A 22,433-nucleotide genomic window follows, 5' to 3' on the forward strand; every position below is an offset into this window, starting at 1 on the left:
CAATGGCTCCCTGTCTAGTTGGCAGCCGGTATCAAGTGGAGTGCCCCAAGGGTCAGTCCTGGGGCCGGTTTTGTTCAATATCTTCATAAATGATCTGGAGGATGGTGTGGATTGCACTCTCAGCAAATTTGCGGATGATACTAAACTGGGAGGAGTGGTAGATACGCTGGAGGGGAGGGATAGGATACAGAAGGACCTAGACAAATTGGAGGATTGGGCCAAAAGAAATCTGATGAGGTTCAATAAGGATAAGTGCAGGGTCCTGCACTTAGGATGGAAGAATCCAATGCACAGCTACAGACTAGGGACCGAATGGCTAGGCAGCAGTTCTGCGGAAAAGGACCTAGGGGTGACAGTGGACGAGAAGCTGGATATGAGTCAGCAGTGTGCCCTTGTTGCCAAGAAGGCCAATGGCATTTTGGGATGTATAAGTAGGGGCATAGCGAGCAGATCGAGGGACGTGATCGTTCTCCTCTATTCGACATTGGTGAGGCCTCATCTGGAGTACTGTGTCCAGTTTTGGGCCCTACACTACAAGAAGGATGTGGATAAATTGGAGAGAGTCCAGCGAAGGGCAACAAAAATGATTAGGGGTCTAGAACACATGACTTATGAGGAGAGGCTGAGGGAGCTGGGATTGTTTAGCCTGCAGAAGAGAAGAATGAGGGGGGATTTGATAGCTGCTTTCAACTACCTGAAAGGGGGTTTCAAAGAGGATGGCTCTAGACTGTTCTCAATGGTAGCAGATGACAGAACGAGGAGTAATGGTCTCAAGTTGCAGTGGGGGAGGTTTAGATTGGATATTAGGAAAAACTTTTTCACTAAGAGGGTGGTGAAACACTGGAATGCGTTACCTAGGGAGGTGGTAGAATCTCCTTCCTTAGAGGTTTTTAAGGTCAGGCTTGACAAAGCCCTGGCTGGGATGATTTAACTGGGAATTGGTCCTGCTTCGAGCAGGGGGTTGGACTAGATGACCTTCAGGGGTCCCTTCCAACCCTGAGATTCTATGATTCTATGAAACTCTGGACTGGGGGCTCAGGGGATCTGGGATCAATTCCCAACTCTGCTACAGACTTATTGGGTGACCTTGGGCACTTAATCTTTCTGGGCATTAGTCCCTAGTCTGTAAAATGGGGCTAGAAATACTTCTTTCTCCTATCTGTTTAGGCTGTAAGTTCTATCTCTCACTATATATCTACAATGGGGCTGTAATCTCAGCTGAGGTCCCTAGGCGTTACCATAAAAAATAGCAATCATTTATGTTGGATTGTTGTTAAGGTGGATGCTGTATGGGCATTAGTCCCTCCTGACTGAAGATCTGGCCAGAGCTTTCAAGGGGACCTTAAGATTGTCCAGATATTACAGGTTAATAACTGGGGAAGATATTAATTTTTTTCCTGCTAGATTTCCCTCCCCATTCCCTGGCAGAGTTGATGTTCAGGGAGCAGAGAATGCCTCCTGGAATCTGTCCCCAAGGCAGCTGTCATCACACTGGTTATTTTGCCTGCTTCTCTGCTGAGTTTGTGATTCCCATCCCTCTCCAGAGCCAGATGTTCCAGTGCAGGAACATGGGAGTTGCCAATCCGGGACAAGCCATTGGTCATTCTAGAATGGGGGACCCTGCCAATCAGTCCCCCTTGGGCTAATTAGTGAGGCTTATGCCACCTCCGTGACAGTACCAAGCTGGGAGGGGCCACATGCCATCTTGGTCTGTGGTAAAGTCAGCGCTTGCAAGCCACCATGTTTGGGGTGGGTTGCTATGGGAAGGGGAGATGGCCAGCATGAAGCCAGACATGGCAGGGGGTGGTGCTGCTGATGCAGTAGGTAGATCTCTCTCCGGGGGCACCTGAAGTGGGCAGGGCCTGGGGCAGGATCCTCTGCTACACAGTACAGACCTTGGTGGACCAGTCTCCTCCCAGAACTTCAACCACCTTCCTTCCCGCATTACTCTGGCCATTGGCACAAAAGCAGAAGCCACCTACCAGAGCAGCTGGGATGCCTTCAGCTTCCCAACACTAGGGCCAGCCCATGGTGTTGGGGAGTGATTCCAGGAGGAGCCTGTACCAATCCCGGCAAACAGCCTCTGACTTTGGATGGTGGAGTTTTGTGCCTTTTTACGCTGAGGTCAGTGTGAGAATTATCTGGGCTTGGGGAGCAAGAGCAAAGCCCGGCATGTGAAGCAAGTGGGCTTTCAGGTAGAGAGGCCATCGTCAGCAGGACTGCAGTGGGAGGGAGAGACTCCAGGGGCCTGATGAGGCAAAGGGCTCTGAAAGAGTGTGTGGGGAGGGGGAATGTCAAATGGGGGAGCCATTTCGGAATAATGCCCACAGCGGGTGTTGTTTCCTAACCCCTGGCAGTTAGGGGTCGGCCCATGCCATGACGCGTGCGGGGATTTCCCTCCATTGAAAGACCATTTGGCGGGAGACTCTGATGGAGGATCTCCGAGGTTGTGAGGCTTCTGAAAATCCTCACAGGGGGAACGCCAGCAAGATGAAGCTTGATACAGGAGGACTGATTATATTCTCTGGCCTGGGTTGTACAGGAAGTCAGACTAGCTGATGCAATGGTCCCTTCTGGCCTTCACATCTATGAATTTCCATTAAAGATCAGGAAAGGGGAACACATGGAGTGTAGCTGCATCACCGTACTGCAGCTTTCCATTTCTAAGGAGCCTGCCCTGTCTTCAGAGGCATCTGCCATGTTGTGAGGCAGAGGTGATGCAGCATCTTAGAATGACCCAACGTGCTCTCTCTGGACACCTTACTTTTGTTCTTTTTTGGTTTGTTATTTTCCTTTATCTCCGATAAGTTGCTGGCCCTGAAAGTGTATGGTTTGCTCTTGGCATGTGGGAAAATGTAATGGGCAGATGAAAGGAAAACACTTATGCAAAAAAATTAGGGAAGAAAACCAATCTGAGCGCTATTTGCCTAGAAATTTGGGCAATACAGCACAGGAGGGAATTAGCTTGTGATGATGACAAAAAGTCCCTCTGCATCTGCACAGAGACAGATGTCTGATTTTGAAGAAAGACAGCGATCCCCCTCAAAACAACATTTCTTTTACCTTACCACAAATAAAAGGCCCATCAAGCCTGTTACCAAGAAGGCAGTGTACTACATCTCCTAATGAATCTTCCACTGGCGCTTTGAATTACTTGAGAGGCAAAAAAGCAAGAGAGGACATATTGAAATGCTAATTGGAGGATGCAATACAATTCCATCCCCCTTTCTGATCTGCAACAGAGGGACATGATCGTTATTATCTTGCAAAAAAAACTTGTCCCTCCGCCTCTAAAAAGCAGCGTGCTGACCCAGTACCAGGCTGAAAAGAACCAGTGGTTTCTAGTGAGCGGGACTGATTCTGCTCCCCATTATACCAGTGTAAATCAGGAATCCCTCCACCAAGCCCAGTGTCCAGGGAATAGATTGGAAAAGGGAAAATGATAGTAGAAAGGGAGAATGTTTCCTGGAATGGGATGGAAAGCTGATATATCTCAAAAGGGCCTAGGAACAGAAGCTGGGATTTGATCTCTCACGGGGACGTGTGGTGCATGTTGTTCCTCTATTTTGATGCAACAGTGGATGAAGGGCACCTAAGACAGGCTACCAAACCACATCCTCAGAGATCCTCCATCAGAGCCTCCCTCCAAAAGGTCTCTGTCACCGGACTGGCCCCTTTCAGAGGGAGTGGGGCCCAGTGTACCTGTGACTGAACCTGCTGCCCTGCTGGGCTCAAGGGAAGGCTCCTGGGCCCTATAAAAGGGGAGACAGACAGCAGGCTGGGAAAGCTGGCTGCCCACTGACCCCGCCACTACTTTTGGATGCCATGCGTTGCCAGCAGGGAGCACTACAAGGCAGACACATCCTGTGACAGTCCCCTTCCTCTCAGGCCAAAATTGCTGACCCACATCAACAAAACAGACTCCCCTGGGTCTCGCAGTGTGGATTCTGTTGTCTGTTTGGGCTGCGGGTTCTTCAGGGCAGGGGTGGTCTTCCCCTGTGTCTTTGTACTTAACAAATAACAAGTGCCATTCTCTCTAGGGCGGTATGAAATCAAATGCCCCAAGCCTGGGCCTGGAATGCAGTGTGTGCCTGGCCATTTGCAGTTATCCAGTACCCAAGGGAATTTGTCACAAGGACAGAGGGGCTGAATTTCTCTGCCGGGGACATGGCAGCCTTCACTGGCTATTCTAACTTGTGTGATGTTGCTGGGCGTGGTTCAACATTTGCCACCCATCACCACAGAGGTGGCTGCATTTCAGGGAACGGTGAGGTGATCCTGTAATTAGAGACCTGGTGGTTAGCAGATGCCTGGTGCTTAGTGTGGTTTTGGGGCTCTGGGAAAATGACAAAGCAAGAGTAAATTGGACCCTCCATCAGAATGTGGTGTTAGCCTGGCCTTGGCTTGCTAATTTTTTAGTAGTTTAGGCCTAGACTGTACCATATGTACACATGTTGAGTGGTATCTTACTGTGCAAGTAGAATCACCGAAATAAACAGGACTATATTATTATTTTTATTATTATTTATTTTATTAATATCTCAATGCCTGGAGCCCCATCAAAGATCACAAACACATGGTGAGAGGTAGACCCTGACCTGCAAAACTTAAACAGAAAAGAAAGGGTGGGGAAGAGAGGGGCATTATCTCCATTTTACAGATGGGAAACTGAGGCCCAGAGAGTTTAAGGCCAGATCTTCAAAGGTAGTAAGGTGGCTTGAGATTTAGACACCCAAGAACATAAGAATAACCATTCTGGGTCAAACCAATGGTCCATCCAGCCCAGTATCCTGTCTCTGACAGTGGCCAGTGTCAGGTGCTTCAAAGGGAATGGGCAGAACAGGGCACTCATCAAGTGATCAATTCCCTGTTGCCCATTCCCAGCTTCTGGCAAAGAGAGGCTAGGGACACTTCAGAGCATGGTTTTGCATCCCTGCCCATCCTAGCTAATAGCCATTGCTGGACCTATTCTCCATGACCTTATCTAGTTCTTTTTTGAACCCTGGTATAATCTTGGCCTTCACAAGATCCTCTGGCAAAGAGTTCCACAGGTTGACTCTGCGTTGTGTGAAGATGTACTTCCTTTTGTTTGTTTTAAACCTACTGCCTATTTATTTCATTTGTTGACCCCTAGTTCTCGTGTTATGAGAAGGAGTAAATAACTTCCTTATTTACTTTCTCCACACCAGTCATGATTTTATAGACCTTGATCATATCCCCCATTAGTCATCTCTGTTCCAGGCTGAAAAGTCCCAGTCTTATTAATCTCTCTTCATATGAAATCTCTTCCATACCCCTAATCATTTTTGTTGCCCTTTTCTGTATCCTTTCCAATTCCAATATATCTTTTCTGAGATGGGGCGACCAGATCTGCATGCAGTATTCAAGATATGGGCGCACCATGGATTTATATAGAGGCAACATGATATTTTCTGTTTTATTATCAATCCCTTTCCTAATGATTCCCAACATTCTGTTCACTTTTTTGACTGTCGCTGCACATTGAGTGGATGTTTTCAGAGAACTATCTACAGTGACTCCAAGATCTTTCTTGAGCAGTAACAGCTAACTTAGACCCATCATTTTATATGTATAGTTGGGATTATGTTTTCTAGTGTGCATTATTTTGCATTTATCAACACTGAATTTCGTCTGCCATTTTGTTGCCAGTCACCCAGTTTTATGAGATTCCTTTGTAACTCTTCCCAGTCTATTTTGGACTTAACTATTTTGAGTAGTTTTGTATCATCTGCAAATTTTGCCACCTCACTGTTTGCCTCTTTTTCCAGATAATTTATGAATATGTTGAACAGTACTGATCCCAGTACAGACACCTAGAGGACACAATTATTTACCTCTCTCCATTCTGAAAACTGATCATTTATTCCTATCCTTGGTTTCCCATCTTTTAATCAGTTACCCATCCATGACAGGACCTTCCCTCTTATCCCATGGCAGCTTACTTTGTTTTAAGAGCCTTTGGTGAGGGACCTTGTTAAAGGCTTTCTGAAACTCTAAGTACACTATATCCACTGAATCCCCCTTGTCCACATGCTTGTTGACTCCCTCAGAGAATTCTAGTAGATTGTTGAGACGTGATTTCCCTTTACAAAAACCATGTTGACTCTTCCCAAACAAATCATGTTCATCTATGTGTCTGATAATTCTGTTCTTTAGTATAGGTTCAACCAATTTGCTGGTACTGAAGTCAGGCTTACTGGCCTGTAATTGCCGGGATCACCTCTGGAGCCTTTTTAAAAAATTGGCATCACATTAGCTCTCCTCCAGTCACCCAGTGCAGAAACTGATTTAAATGAGAGGTTACAGACTACAATTAGTAGTTCTGCAATTTCACATCTGAGTTCCTTCAGAACTCTTGGGGGAATACCATCTGGTCCCGGTGACTGATTACTGTTTAATTCATCAATTTGTTCCAAAACCTCCTCTAATAACACCTCAGTCTGGGACAGTTCCTCAGATCTGTCACCTAAAAAGAATGGCTCGGGTTTGGGAATCTCCTTTACATCCTCAGCCGTGAAGACGGATGCAAAGAATTCATTTAGTTTCTCTACCATGGCCCTATCTTCCTTGAGTGCTCCTTTACCATCTTGATCATCCAGTGGCCCCACTGGTTGATTAGGAGGCTTCCTGCTTCTGATGTACTTAAACATTTTTTGCTGTTACTTTTTGAGTCTTTGGCTAGCTGTTCTTCAAATTCTTTTTTGACCTTCCTGATTATACTTCCCTACACCTACATACCTTTGAGACTCTGGACCTGATTGACTTGCCCACGGCCATCCAGGCGCAGCCGGGAATTGAACGCAGATCTCCTGAGGCATGGGGCTGTGCCTTCCTTCCTGTTGTGGAATAGGGTGGGCCTCAGTCCTGAGTAAGGGTGGCAGACGCTGGCCCCTTGCAGCGGTGATAGTCTGGATCCAGGTTGCTATGTAACTAGAAGATCGCTGTTCTCCTGATGCTGGCCAGCACATCCGAGTAATATATTTGTGATGGGACCCGTTTCTCCATGTTAAAATAAACTAGTGAGCCGATAACTCGGGGGCCGGAGAAGGAGGGGCATTCTGCTTGTTACACATTTACCACCCGAGCCCTGGCAATGAAGGAGAGTTTCTTTACACGTTCCAAAAATACTTTGCTCTTCAGTTATTCATGGCTCATGAGCAAAACATTAGCATCACGTTTAGTTTTGTAAGGCTATAAAAAAAGTGTATTAAAAACACTAAACAATTGGCTTTTTATGGTAGCGTTATTTTGGTAGTAATTCGATCCCTAGATAAGACCGATTCTATCCTGGGCCCTGTAAAGTGCAGTGAAAGCCCTGAATGTAAATCAGTGACAGCTGCAAAACAGCTCCTGCCCCTCCCTCTGCAGCCTTGTCATTCTAAATAGCTTCATGCTCTGATGGTTTCCATGTATCAAGACTTTGTTAATAATACTTGTCCTTTCTCTAGCTCCTATTCCATTCTAGTCTGGTTTCTGTGTCTGAGGATCTCAAAGCACTTTCCAAATAGTAACTAAGTCTCACAACATCTCTTTGACACAGGTGTTATCTCTCATTTTACAAGTGGGGAAACTGAGGCACAGAAGCATGCAAGTAAACGTATCCACTAATTTTGGAGGTCTCAATTTTAGGGTTCCCAAACTGCGACACACTCCCGCCTGACTTTCAGTCATCGTAAACACCTGCAAGTCCAATTGACCTCTGGGGATGCTCAGCACTTCTGAAAATCAGCCCCCAGCTGTGTGGAATTTCCAGAGGTGCTCAGAGTTGACTCAGCTGTGTGTGCATCATCACTAAATACATTTGAAAATCCAATTCCATGTGACTGGGCCAAGCTGTCGCTGGAGGTCAGTGACAGAGCCAGGAATACAACCCAGGAATCTTGACTCATTATCACTTGCTTTACCCACTAGACAGCACTTCCTCCCTTCCTAAGAATGTTTGGATTGCTTAACAGATAACCGCAAATTAACTGTCATATTTTAAACTAAGTGCCCCAAATTCATTTAACTACAGTATTTGCATTTAATTTAAATATAATGAGATTATGTGCTGTATGTTCCAAAATGTAAAAAAAAATACCCAGGGAAATATTTTTCTGATGTTTAACAATGGTGTAAGAGAGCTATATCTCATTAGACTACCATAACACCTCAATAAATACATTTTTGTAGTCAGTTGCTGTTTAAAATTTGTTAACTCTCTTATTAAATTTAGAGAAATTTATCTAGTTGCCATAATTATTGTATGCGAATTAGATGCCAATTAATTATTTAAAACCTATTTACTGAGGGTAACAAAACTTATAAATCTGTCACGGAGCTGTTAACCTCGATAAATATTTTTAAAATAATCAACGGGCATGTGAGTAACATACAGTAACTATCTCATTATATATATATATATATATATATATATAAAATCCTGAGAGGAGACAGTTAATTTAAAGCATGACCAAATTGCTCATGACATGGTAATTAAGCATTTACCGTGCATTATAGATCTGCCATGAAACCCAGTTTTTCATGGTACAGCAGGAAGATTTGGAAAACGTCCTTCAGTCAGGACTATCTGGGAATTGAGGAAGTGGATGAAAACAGCATTGATTGACATGGGTCAACTGATTGTCCTTCTTTCTCTCAAGCCCCTCACACGATGAGGAGTACACGCCACCACCCCCATCCCGGGGGAAGAAAAAGAAAAAGAAATCTACACGTAAGAAGAGGAGGAGGTGAGTTCGGAGAGGGGGAAACCCCACAGACCAGTGGCTGCTCAGATCCCAGGCAAAGGAAAAATATCTCCCCGGTTAGGTGACAGCTGGGAGAGCATGTGATCTGACAGGAAAGACTCTGTTCGCTCCTAGGAAGGAAAGGAATTATTTAGCATGGTTCCTGGAGGTATAACAAGGAGCAATGGGGTGAAATTAAGAGAAGGCAAAAAAAGCTGAATATCAAGTTAAACTTCCTGACAGTGAAATCGGTTAGGCCATGGAATAGCCTCCCTACAAGAAAACAGGGGAAGACCCATCTCATAGACTGGGCCAGACACTAGGAGATGGATCAGAGGGCACGGTTCTGCACTTAGCACCCATATAGGGCTTTAGGCCCAGACCCACAAAGGTATGTGGACTCCTACCTTACAAAGCCCTGGCTGGGATGATTTAGTCGGGGATCGGTCCTGCTTTGAGCAGGGGGGTGGACTAGATGACCTCCTGAGGTCCCTTCCAACCCTGAGATTCTATCATTCTATGGTTTCAAATGAAGTGCAAATTAAGAGTGTGCCCCTGTGTTTTTTGCCTATCTAATATATGTTACTTTCAGGGGGACTTCCTGGTACCTGTTCTGTTCTGTAAAGGTCGTTCTACCAGGCCCATCCCCAGGGCGTCTGAACACCTTGATCTTGGCATCGCAGCAGGACTCAGACCTATCACCTTAAGCCAGCAACTACAGGGCAGGGCTGCGCTGCCAGGACCTAAAGCTCAGGGATAAGCTTTGTGTGAAAAGTCAGTGCCAGGAGGTGGCAGCAATGCAAGGCTGTGTCTGCTCCAGCAGCCTTGAGATGGGAAATTCCACCCAGCACAGTCAGCTGCACTAACATCTGCTGAAATAAATGTGACGTCTTCATTGCAATCAAACCAGGCAGAAATCCAGAGCCTGGGTTTGCATTTCAACATATTGCTAGAGGGGAAGCGTCCCCTGATTAAAAAAAGGCCAGAGAGAGCTGTGAAAAAATAAATCTGCTTTTCAGAACTGCCATTCTGTGACTGCCTGTGAACATAGCCAACCACGGCAGCGTGGTCTAGATGAAATGACTATAAAGTGGGTGCACAACTGGTTGAAAGACCGTACTCAAGGAGTAGTTACCAATGGTTCGCTCTCAAACTGGGAGGACAAGTCTAGTGGGGTCCCACACATCAGTCCTGGTTCTGGTACTAATCAACATTTCCATAAATGACTTGGATAATGGAGTAGAGAGTATGCTTATAAAATCTGCAGATGACGCCAAGCTGGGAGGGGTTGCAAACACTTTGGAGGACAGGATTAGAATTCAAAATGAGCTCGACAAATTGGAGAATTGGTCTGAAATCAACAAGATGACATTCAATAAAGAGAAGTGCAAAGTGCTACACTGGGGAAGGAAAACTCAAGTGCACAGTTGCGAAATGGGGAATAACTGGCTAGGGGGTGGTACTTCTAAAAAGGATCTGGAGGTTATAATGGTTCACAAATTGAATATGAGTCAACAACAGGGTGCAATCGCAAAAATATCATTAATCAATAATATCATTCTGGGGCGTATTAACCGGAGTGTCATATATAAGACATGGGAGGTAATTGTCTCACTCTATTCAGCCTTGGTGAGGCCTCAGCTGGAGTATGTGTCCAATTCTGGGCGCCACACTTTAGGGACAAATTGGACAGTGTCCAGAGGAGAGCAACAAAAGTGAGAAAAGGTTTAGAAAACCTGACCAATGAGGAAAGGTTTAAAAAACTGAGCATGTTTAGCCTGGAGAAGAAGATTGAGGTGGGACCTGATAAGTCTGCAAATATATTAAGGGCTATTATAAAGAGGACGGTGATGAATTGTTTTCCATGTCTGCTGAAGGTAGGACAAGAAGTAATTGGTTTAATCTGCAGCAAGGGAGATTTAGATGAGAAATCAGGTAAAACTTTTAACTACAGGGGTAGCTAACCTCTGAAATAGGCTTCCAAGGGAGGTTGTGGAATCCCCATCATTGGAGGTTTTAAAGACCAGTTTGGACAAACACCTGTCAGGGATGGTCTAGTCCAACCTCAGTTCCGGGGGTTGGACTAGAGGACCTCTCAAGGTGCCTTCCAGTCCTACATTTCTATGATTCTGTAAATATTGGGACCCAGGAAAAGTCAGTGCTTGGATCCCAGCCTGGTTCAGTCAGATGCTATACAAGCTTCCCCCAGATCTATTAATACATTTTCACCTCCCTCCCCCCATCCCCAGCATCCCTGCCCTCCAGACAAGGGGTCTGACTCCCCACCACCACATTTCACGGCTCAGCAGTCAGTGTGTGACCCCCCTCCTCTGCAAACTGTCATGCCGGCTGTGGCAGCCCTAGGGATCAGACTCGCATTGAGGGGAAAGAGACCAAGAACTGGCATGTGCATTTGAGGAGGGAACTAGGGCAATGGCCAAGGAAAGGGGATTGTGTATGTGCTACAGCCAGGGCTGTAGCAGAGCGGGATCCCCTGAGTTCAGGGGAGAAGGTTGCGGGGGGGTCAATGCAGTAACTGCGGGGACAGCACTGAGTTCTTTAGGCTGTTCTCAGCACAGAGCTCCCAGTCAGCATGAAGCTGCTCATACCCCCACCACACAGTGCTGGAGTTTGAGCACTAACATTTCTGTCGGGCCATGGTGGGGTGTGGGCACCCGGGACCAAAAGGGACCCTGCTGCAGCAGGTTGGGCAATGTTCTCTGATTCTCACAAAGCTCAGCCCAAACCTGCAGCCCTCTGGGCCTCCCCTGCATGTTGCCTGGCAGCTGTGGCAAATTCAGGCATCTTTCGTGACGGGAACAACACCTGCCAGGGAGGGAATGCGTTTTCGCTTGTCCTCTAAGCAAGGATCGGAATGCAGGTCTCCCGAGTGAAAGGCTAGTGTGGTAAACCCCTGTGTCCCCAGACACTCACCCCAGCAGACAGACTCCTCTGGCTCGGGGCACCACATGCCCAGTAAGTAACATGTTGTCGCTGTTCCCCAGGTCTCCATCGTATAGCCCCTCGCCTGTGAAGAAGAAGAAGAAGAAGAAGAAGAAAAGCTCAAAGAAACGAAAAAGAAACAGGTATTCCCCCTAAAACTCTCCGCCCCGAGCTCAGCGCACACTCCTCCCCAGGCACTGAACGCAAGGCGGTTGAGTGCAGCTGGGTGGTTTTCGTTAGAAGGAGGCTTAGAGGTAAAGGGTATCCATGCTGCTCAGCCCCACTGCCTGGGCAATGTTGGCCCCTGGGGGGATGGCCAGTGCAACGCCTATGCACGCCTTAACTCCCACTTAACCCTGGGCTAAAGTGGGACGTAAGTGGTGCATGGGAGTCCCTGGAAGGGATCCTGGCTGACCCAGAAAGGGAGCTCCCGCTGCAATGGGATCTCTGACACCCTTATTACCCCACCCACTCTCAGGAAGTTAGTACCCGCATTGGCCCTAGCAGGGAGCAACACCTGTGCTCTTCCAAAGGGTTGTGCAAGGGGCAGGGAGCTGCCAGCTCTCCCGCCCTCTCTTCCCTTGCAGACTTTGCTAGGCTCGGCAGAATTCAACTTTTTTCTCCGGGGGCTTTGGTGTTGACACGTGGGCTGTCTGCATCACTCACCAAACAATTGTGTCTGCCTGTCCGCAGACAGCGCTGGGCCAGGTTTCTTTCATAGCCATTGGCTTGTTTGGTTTGTTCCCCCTTTTTAAATGGAAGCTTAAATTCGGCAGAATTCTGGGACCAAGCAGCTGTAATGCAGCCTGCACGTGCCAGCTCAGCCCGACTGCTCGCGTGCGGTCCCTCAGCCCGACTGCTCGCGTGCGGTCTCAATGCCAGACCATTGAAACCTGCCCAAGTGTCACCCTACACAACGCAAGGAGGTGAAAATGCTCATGCGGCAGCGTTCTGATGTCCTGGGGGTGGGGGCTCTAGGAAAGGATGGAAGGCAAGGCCTAAACTCAAAGGCAAGATTTATAGGAAACCCTCTGAGGCCAAACCATTGAGTTTCCCATGGCGCTTGTCGTCTGTCACCCCATTTCCATCCTGCTTTATTCCTAGCTCAATGAGCCTCAAAAGAACCCAAATATTGGAACCAGAGATGGGCTCAAACAGAAACTCCATGTGCCAAACTCAGCCCCCCCTCGTCCAGCCCGAACATTTAGAACAGCTCAGGTGCACATCTACTTCTGAACGTCCCAGCAGGCATCTCTCTCTCCAGCAGGCCAGAAGCAGATCTGAATGCCTTCAAAGCAGGAGACCTGCGCTGAGCTGGACCTAGCTCCAAACTGGCTAGCTCGGGCCCATCTCTAATCAGTGGCGGATTAAAGATTTTGCCGCCCCTAGGCCCTGAAATAATTCTCGCCACCCCCACCCCAGCTTACCTCCTCTCCGCCTTCGCCTCCTCCCCTGAGTGCACCGCTGGGTCCTGCTTCTCCCCACTCCCTGCCAGTGCTTGTGCATGAAACAGCTTCGCGAAGGAGGCGGGAAGAGGGGGTAACACAGCGCGCTCAGGAGAGGAGGCAGGGCCGGGGCGGGGATTTGGGGAAGGGGACCAATAGGGGCAGGGAGGGGGCAGGGAAGGACTAGAGTGGGGGCGGGGGCGGGGAGCGCGAACCAGCACTGGGGGAAGCAGTCTCTGGCTGCTATTATAAATTTGCCGCCCCTGCAAATTTGCTGCCCTAGGCCTAGGCCTTGTCAGCCTAGGCGTTAATACGCCGCTGTCTCTAATGTAAAGAACATGAGTAAATTTTTAAATATCAAACATTCCAATTTCTTCTTCCAACCACTAACCCAATATTTGCTGAGAACAATGGGTGCCATCTTCCTCGGAAAGTTCATGTATTTATAATTGACTGAACCAACAAGCCAGGACAGTCTTACAAAAGGGACAAAACCAAAGGACGAAAAAGTGAGCCTGATACTCAGGGAGAGAGAAGTAAATATAGCAAAATAGAATATAGCAAAAAGAAAAAACTCCTCCAATGCACTTCACTACAGAGCATGCCATATTCCTCCCTAGATTGTACCCTGCCCCAGCAATGATGGGCCCCATTGATCTCTGCTGCTCTGTACCTGGTGTAGCCAGGTATACCATGCAGAGCAGGGGCAATTCATCCCCAGTTCAGAAGAGCAGCCTTTAACACCCACTTTGCACAGGTGTAAATGATGGCCCCGGGTGCAAAGCAGTGGGAAATCAGGCCCACTCACATTGATGGAGAGGCTCCAGATCTACACCAGTGTCCCTAAAATCAGAACTGGGTCCACATATCTGTAGTATTAAGTGGGGTGTTGGGGATTGTTAGGGGGCTTTCCCTTCATCCCCTTCCCTGGTTCTTGTCACGCAGGCAGAAAGCAGAAGGCCAGAAGTCTGAAGTGCAGGCAATGTTTATTGGGGTTAGTTTCAAGCAAGCATATCCATAGCTCTGACACCGCTGAGCCTTGCTTCCCAGTGTCCCGTTCCCCCACTCCTTAACAGGCATAATTATACCTGCAATACACCCCCTTGGTCCCACCTCTTACAATTTATGGTCATGTTCCATTTTGGGGGGTCATGAGTCTGGAGGCTTCATCCCACCTCTTTTTTATCCCATGGGAGGGGTAAGGTTGTGCTAGGGTCAGGGACAGGCATTGCTTTGGCCTTTTAATGCTTCGTATACCTTCCCGTTCATCCCACATTGCCCCTCCTGACTGGTTGCTTGACCTTGCCTTGAGATAGGAATTGAGGCAGTCTTCAAGTTTGTGCTTGTATATGATCTTCCCACCATGTCCAGTAACACTTTAGCAGTTCTTATCTGTTCCCATTATACTAACAAACCCATCTGGCTGGGCAGAAGCAACACACAGTGTCTTTGTTCACACATGTTAGTAAGAATATAACCATATCAAAACTCAAACGGGCAAACAAGACCCAAACTTCTATCTCCGGTGAATATACAGGCCTGAATCCTACATTATCATCACTAACCCTCCTAACAGGCGTGTGTAGAGAATCAGCTCACCTAGAACACAAGTCCTGACCATCCGAATGGTCATCCGTCCGAATCCTGCCCTCCACCACCATCATCATCAGAGAACCACCATGGTCAGGTTTCAGAGAGGCAGCGCTAGGTCCCCCACCCCACGTTTAACCCAGGGACAAGGATTTGGCCCAAAATAAAGAGAAAACACATAGGCCAGGGGGCCCTCCTGACTGCTCGATACAGACGGATTACAGCTACCCATTGGGCAGGCTCATCTCTCCCCTCCAAGGCTGAATTAGCTGCAGGGCTAGATTAGCACCAGCAGGGAAAATGCAACCAATCAGAGGAATAAATAGACCCAGTTTAACAGAGCTCTTACACTCAGGGCCAGATTGTCAAGTGCTCAGCACCTATAAATGGGGGCCAGAATGTCAAAGCACTCAGCATGCAGTAGTTCCCACTGCGGCATTTCCAAGAGCTCAGCTCCTGGCAGGCTAAGCTGCCTTGGGAAGGCTGGCACGTCTACACTTTGTGCTGGGAGTGCGATTCCCAGCCTGGGGAGACAGACCCACACTAGCTCTGATGGAGCTAGTGCTCTAAAAATAGAGCATAGCTGCAGCAACACAAGAAGCGGGAGGGACTAGCCACGTGAGTACGTGCCTAGCATCTCAGATTGGTACATACACGGGGCAACAGCTAGCTCCTCCCACCACTCATGCCTCCATGGCTAGACTATTTTTAGCATGCTAGTGTAGGTGTGTCTCCCCAAGATGGGACATACATCACCGGCTCGCAATGTAGACATATCCTTAGGTGGCTAAATGGCAGCTGAGGGCTATTGAAAGGTCCTTGTTGGGAGGACTCTTCTCTTAGCCATTTTAATATCTTTCCACTGTCTATATGAGGGAGATGGTCTGAAATGTGTCTGTCTCTGAACAAATGCAGCAGTGTGTGTGTTGATTCCACAGTGACATCTACATTCAGTTGATATATCTGCTTCTTGCAGGTTATCTTCAAAGAAGAGAAGACACAGGTAAGGGCTCTGAAAGCTTTGCCACCCACCTAAGCAGTATGGGTTAATTCTGCCCACATGGGGTGATGGGAAACACCATCAGACTCTAGGGAAGTCCAGGTTTGCTAGTGCTGGTGCAGGAAGGTGCAAGTTTCACCTAGCAGAGCTTATGAAACCCCCTAGGCTCCCCCTCCACCTCCAGAACATCTGAGGTTAAAGCTACATTGAGCCTCTTTCATTGGGGTGGAATTCAGCTGTATGTGCTGCTTGACCCAAGTGGTGCTTGGGTCTCATGCTGGTCCCTCTATACACGGGTGAATGCTACCCCTGGTAAACTTTCTGCCAGCTTTGGAGGATAGGATTAAAATTCAAAATGATCTGGACAAACTGGAGAAATGGTCTGAAGTAAACAGGATGAAATTCAATAAGGACAAATGCAAAGAACTCTACTTAGAAAGGAACAATCAGTTGCACACATACAAAATGGGAAATGACTGCCTAGGAGGCAGTACTGTGGAAAGGGATCTCGGAGTCATAGGGGATCACAAGCTAAATATGAGTCAACAGTGTAACACTGTTGCAAAAAAAGCGAACATCATTCTGGGATGTATTAGCAGGAGTGTTGTAAGCAAGACCTGAGAAGTAATTCTTCCGCTCTACTCCGTGGTGATTAGGCCTCAACTAGAGTATTGTGTCCAGTTCTGGGCACCACATTTCAGAAAAGATGTGGGCAAATTGGAGAAAGCCCAGAGAAGAGCAACAAAAATTATTAAAGGTCTAGAAAACATGACCTATGAGGGAAGATTGAAAAAATTGGGTTTGTTTAGTCTGGAGAAGAGAAGACTGAGCGGGGACATGATAACAGTTTTCAAGTACATAAAAGGTCGTTACAAGGAGGAGGGAGAAAAATTGTTCTTCTTAACCTGAGGATAGGACAAGAAGCAATGGGTTTAAATTGCGGTAAGGACAGTTTAGGTTGGACGTTAGGAAAAACTTCCTGTCAGGGTGATTAAGCACAGGAATAAATTGCCTAGGAAGGTGGTGGAATCTCCATCATTGTGGATATTTAAGAGCAGTTTGGAGAAACACCTGTTAGTGGTTCTCAAATTAGGGGTGCCGCTTGTTCAGGGAAAGCCCAGTGGGCCAATGGGAGCTGCGGGAAGGGCGGCCAGCATGACCCTCGGCCCGTGCCACTTTCTGCAGCCCCTATTGGTCTGGAACAGCGAACCGTGGCCCGTGGGAGCCACGATCAGCCAAACCTGCAGACACAGCAGGTAAACAAACCGGCCTGGCCCGCCAGGGGCTTTCCCTGAACAAGCGGCGCCCCTCGTTTGAGAACAACTGGTCTAGATAATACTTAGTCCTACCATGAGTGCAGGGGACTGGGTTAGATGACCTCTCGAGGTCCCTTCCAGTTCTATGATTCACAAGTATAGGCCATGCACTAAATCCAGCTCCTGGAGTTCATATTTATATCTAGGTTAAGGTTAACCCTTCCTTGGACAGGTAAATATTTAAAGGGAGAGTGCATAGACTTAGAGGGAACAGTATAGGAGTCATACATGCACTGAGTGTTATTTTTGCCTTCCTATGTGCAAGGGCATTTGGAAGATTTTCTGCAGTGCTGTCCCACTGTGCTGTTACAGCAAAGGGCCTGACAGCTTTCCCTTTATGGATCCCGGCTTTGAGGCATTCCTATAGCTCCTGGGTTTTAATTTGTCCCTTGGGGACCACAGCACTGTCAAACCAGACATCATTTGCAACCTTGTTAGCTGTGAGGGTCCATAGAATCATAGAATATCAGGGTTGGAAGGGACCTCAGGAGGTCATCTAGTCCAACCCTCTGCTCAAAGCAGGACCGATCCCCAATTAAATCATCCCAGTAGGGCTTTGTCAAGCCTGACCTTAAAAACTTCTAACGAAGGAGATTCCACCACCTCCCTAAGTAACGCATTCCAGTGTTTCACCGCCCTCCTAGTGAAAAAGTTTTTCCTAATATCCAACCTAAATCTCCCCCACTGCAACTTGAGACCATTACTCCTTGTCCTGTCATCCGCTACCACTGAGAATAGTCTAGATCCATCCTCTTTGGAACCCCCTTTCAGGTGGTTGAAAGCAGCTATCAAATCTCCCCTCATTCTTCTCTTCTGTAGACTAAACAATCCCAGTTCCCTCAGCCTCTCCTCGTAAGTCATGTGTTCCAGTCCCCTAATCATTTTTGTTGTCCTCCACTGGACTCTCTCCAATTTTTCCACATCCTTCTTGTAGTGTAGGGCCCAAAACTGGACAAAGTACTCCAGATGAGGCCTCACCAATGTCGAATAGAGGGGAACGATCACGTCCCTCGATCTGCTGGCAATGCCCCTACTTATACATCCCAAAATGCCATTGGCCTTCTTGGCTACAAGGGCACACTGTTAACTCATATCCAGCTTCTCGTCCAGTTGTCAGTGAGCAGAAGCCACCCTCCCTCCAACTTCGCTGCTAGTTTAAAGTTCTTACTCTGATTGCTCAACAAGCTTAAAGGCTGGATGGAAACTCCTTCCTCAACTTACAGACTTAGGGGCTCATCTTACAACTGAGCAAGCTAGCATCTGATGTCCGTTTCCTACTGTGCTGGCTGGGGCTTGAGCCCGACTCTAATTAAAGGTTCCAGAATGTGGATTTTAATTAAAAACTTGTGTTCCCAAGACAGCTTCTAGGGGTTTTTTTTAGTGGGGAGAGGTGCAGGTTCAGAAAGTTGAGCTCAGGAAAGTGTGAAACCTCTTTCTAGAAGCAAATCTATAGTGGCTTGGCCTGCATTTCTCTCATGGTGTGATTTTACCATCAAATCTACACTGTGATGAGAATTCATCGTCTGAAGGACCTTGTGCAGGAAGCTCGTTGTATCCTACTCATTGAAGTCTTTGTCTCTATGGACCCAAGACACCGCTGCTTTATTCCAGATTTACACAGGTGTAACTCTACCAATACATGTATATTCCACGGTATGCATCCAATCAAGTGAACTGTAGCTCACGAAAGCTTATGCTCAAATAAATTTGTTAGTCTCTAAGATGCCACAAGTCCTCCTTTTCTTTATTCAATATATAGTTTTCATCCACTTTCTCTATAAGGCAGGTGGGATGACTGATCCCTTTGTTTGGAGCTCAGAATACAACATGTGTTTTTACTGAAACACAATGGAACAGATTCGCTCTACTGGGTTAAGTAAGCCCAAGTCCATTGGTGTGAATGGAATTGTGTCCATTTGCATCAATGGTGAGCAAAACATGCCGGTGTTTTCTGAGATTGAATGTCCTGTTACTTTGATTGTTTTGGCTGATTAGAACTGAAATCTTCCAGTTAATTAGCTATTTCTTATTTAGCTCCTCAAGCCCAAAAAGTAAAAGAAAGGAAGAAAGAAAACACAAAAAACAGTAAGTAGAAATGTACTGAACTATCGAATGTGTTTTTGCTGAACTGTCCCTTTAAGAGTCATGGATGTGGGGGAGGGTTTGGTGCCAGAAAACCCCGTTGGGGTTAGCCACAGATGGGTACCCACCACAGTAAACCTCTTCTTTCATTTTGAAATCACATGCTTGTTTTCCAGATCAAACAAGGGATGTTTTTATCCTTCCCAAGGAGGATTTGAATTAGAGCTGGTCAGTGTTTTCCAAACTTGAACATTTCAAATTTTGAAACTAGAAAAACTTCATGTTGGGGATGGGGAAAATATCCAAAAAAGTTTGTAAAATGTTTGTCCCTTTTCTCTGACCAACTCTACTTGGAGCGTAAAGATCAAAGCATGAGGGCTGCCGTTTCAAAGGGCAGGGAGCTGCTCCGGGGCAGGTGCAAAATGCACAGCTCATACTTGGCCTTGCTGGATGCTTGTGGAAAATTGAAGGTACAGCACCTCTGAGAGATGGCCAATAGTGTCAGAAGGAGGCTTGGCACATGGAAAGCCCAATGATCACATTTTCTTTGTGCTGTAGCAATGTGCTTTGAGGATGTACACTCCACACATGCCTCAATCCTGCAAAATATATGCATTCACATGTATGCAGGGTAATTATGGACACAAGGACTTGATGCAATTGGGCATGCAAAGGGTGGCTTGGGTGTACAAGTGTCCATTTGCACATACGGTGTATGCAAAAACCGTTACCCGTGCAATATGCGCGTATGTAATTTGCACCCATAGCATGGGACCCTTCTTTGAACCTATGACCCCAGATGTGGTGAAAAGCAAGAGATGTTTCGGGGAGCAGAGGGACAGTTGGCTAAGGTATGCTAACGCAGCTGGGACACTACCTCAGTCTTTAAAGGGCATCCGAACTCCTGCAAAGGGTTCAGCGCAGTCTTGCAGGAGGGGTGCACTCAGGACGGGAGGCTGAGAGGAAATGTGACCAGCACTGCAGAGCACAGACCAAAAATGACCCCTGACTCTGAGACATGCCACTTCATGCCACAACAGCCCAGCGTCAGGAGAATGATCACATGCCTTCCTGCGATGTTTAATCTGTGACACAGTCAGGATGTTGCTCCCTGTTGCTTTCACTCCCTTAGGGCAAGGTTGCAGTCCCCTGACTCAGGAGAGCTCACACCACTCCAGCCAAAATGAGAAACACCCTCTATGCACACAGCCTGAGAGGGTGTCGTGCTCCCCCCATTCCTTTAACTCCTTTAACATTCCTGCCTTATCGAATACTCAGCACAAATAGCCCCACTCATGGAATAAGGCACCACTGACTGTAAGTGTGGCAGAACCTGCTGCTAAGTAAAGAAGATGAACTGAAATAAATCAGGTGAAGGAAACTGTGTGGTTTCAAGCAGTAGCTGTCCCCAGGGCAGACTCTGATCTCTTGAGCGGGGTTTTGATCCAGACTGCTAGAGTCTCTCTGGTTTGAGCCAATCTGCAGTGGGCCTTTCCTGGCAAGAACACAGCCGGCTACTCGTTCACTGGGACAGAGGAGGAAATGTTCTCGTCGGAGCTTCATTATTTGCGGTGCGTGACTGGTCACCTAAGGCAGATGGTACCATTTCTGCACCCCGATGGGATGGCAAAAGCTTTAAACACAAGATTAACAAGGATAGTAAATGTTGAATAGCGAGTATTCTTGTTTTCACATGAAGGCACAGACACAGATCTTTGTACAAGCGGCATATGTTCACTGTTGCCCACTCCAAGCCTTCAAAAGTCATGAACCAAACCCCCCAAATCATGACTGGCTTGAAATGGTGAGATTTTTTTAAAATAATAATAATCAAGGTGGGGTGGTTCTTCTTTGCCTTTTGAGGTCTTTTTAGGTTGAAGTTGGGCTACATTTCAAAGCTTTTCTCTGCAGTGATCAAGGTTAGAAAGGTTTCTAAATGACTGCTGAGTTTCTCACCAAATTTCATGCGTCCAGGAGCTGGGGCTTTAAGAAAAACACCAAATATCATGAGAGTTGTGATAAGATCACATGAGTTGGCAACACATTCCCCGAACATTCCTGTGAGCAAAAAAACCAAACTGGCCAAAATCAGCACAGAGCAAATAATAATAAGGTACAAGAACAATGAAACCAAACAGCCAACGAGAGTTTAAGTAAATGTTCACCAGCAGCTTTTGCAGTGTTCAATCTGCTCTGAGTGGGATATTCTTTTGTATTAGGGGAGATGCAATTCTGAAGCAGATGGTCTGTTGGTTTTATTAGAGGTTGATTTATTGCACCCCAATCGTGCGACATGTGGGCAGAAATCCAGCATTTCTAAATAAAACAACGCACATGGTCAAATAACAAAGCCCCAAAATTAGATCATGCCTCAGCCCCCATGCTAACGATCCCCTCCTGGCTAACAATCACTATCTCCATTAACTGGCACCTGCCCTCTCCTGGCTAAAAATCCAGGCTTCACAGATACCTAAAATGTCACCAAAATTATGGGCTCTGACCAGCCACCGAAAGGAGCAAACACTGAAGCTGATAGCTGCCACCAAAAGCCCCCTGTCATGCCCACTGCAGAGTGCAACCCTAGTGGCAGTCAACAAGAATGTTACAATCAATTGTAACTGTTAGGGGGCTTATTCCTTCACCCACTTACTTCCCTGGTCCTTCTCGCATGAACAGAGAGCAACAATACCTGAAGTCCAAAGGTGCAAACAATTCAATGTTTATTGGGGTGAACTTCCAGCAAGCATGATTCCAGTTTCCTTCCTTAGTGTCCTCCTTCCTAGCTCTGACACCACAGAGCCTTACACCTGTGTCCCTGTTCCCATTCCTGCCCTCAGCAAAACATTATTCCAGTTTCCTTACCCCCATTCCCTGTTCCCATCTCCCCTCTTTAGCAAAACATGATTGCAATTTCTCCACCCCCATTCCCTGTTTCCATCGCCCCCTTTAGCAAAACATGATTCCAATTTCCTTACCCCCATTCCCTGTTCCCATCTCCCCTCTTTAGCAAAACATGATTCCAATTTCTCCACCCCCATTCCCTGTTCCCATCTCCCCCACCCACACACCCACCCCCTCACTTCCTGATTGACTGCAGACTATATAGTAAAACTTGAGTTCGGCTTAGCTATACCTTAACCAATCATTTTCCTGAAATTTAACTAACCAATCCTAACATATTGTAACATGATTATGTAACCAATTATATCCCACCACCTTAATTAGTTTACACCCAGCAAAATTAATTATACAGCAGACAGGAACAATCACAGAACCAGACAGAGATTATACAGACAAACAATAGCAAAGT

The 22,433-nt window shown here is 46.9% G+C and overlaps 1 protein-coding gene across 2 annotated transcripts in view; it reads left to right on the forward strand.

Moving 5' to 3' along the window:
* Nucleotides 1-22,433, forward strand: part of SRRM4 (serine/arginine repetitive matrix 4) — a 141,777-nt gene that overhangs the window by 97,405 nt on the left and 21,939 nt on the right. For both annotated transcript variants that reach the window (XM_084648726.1, XM_084648727.1), the window contains exons 3-6: nt 8,664-8,750; nt 11,753-11,833; nt 15,702-15,728; nt 19,076-19,126. In XM_084648726.1, the coding sequence (XP_084504852.1) occupies nt 8,664-8,750; nt 11,753-11,833; nt 15,702-15,728; nt 19,076-19,126 (246 nt within the window). The remainder of the gene's footprint in view (nt 1-8,663; nt 8,751-11,752; nt 11,834-15,701; nt 15,729-19,075; nt 19,127-22,433) is intronic.

Source organism: Lepidochelys olivacea, assembly GCF_965140295.1.
Source record: "Lepidochelys olivacea isolate rLepOli2 genome assembly, chromosome: 15".
Taxonomy (NCBI): domain Eukaryota; kingdom Metazoa; phylum Chordata; order Testudines; family Cheloniidae; genus Lepidochelys; species Lepidochelys olivacea.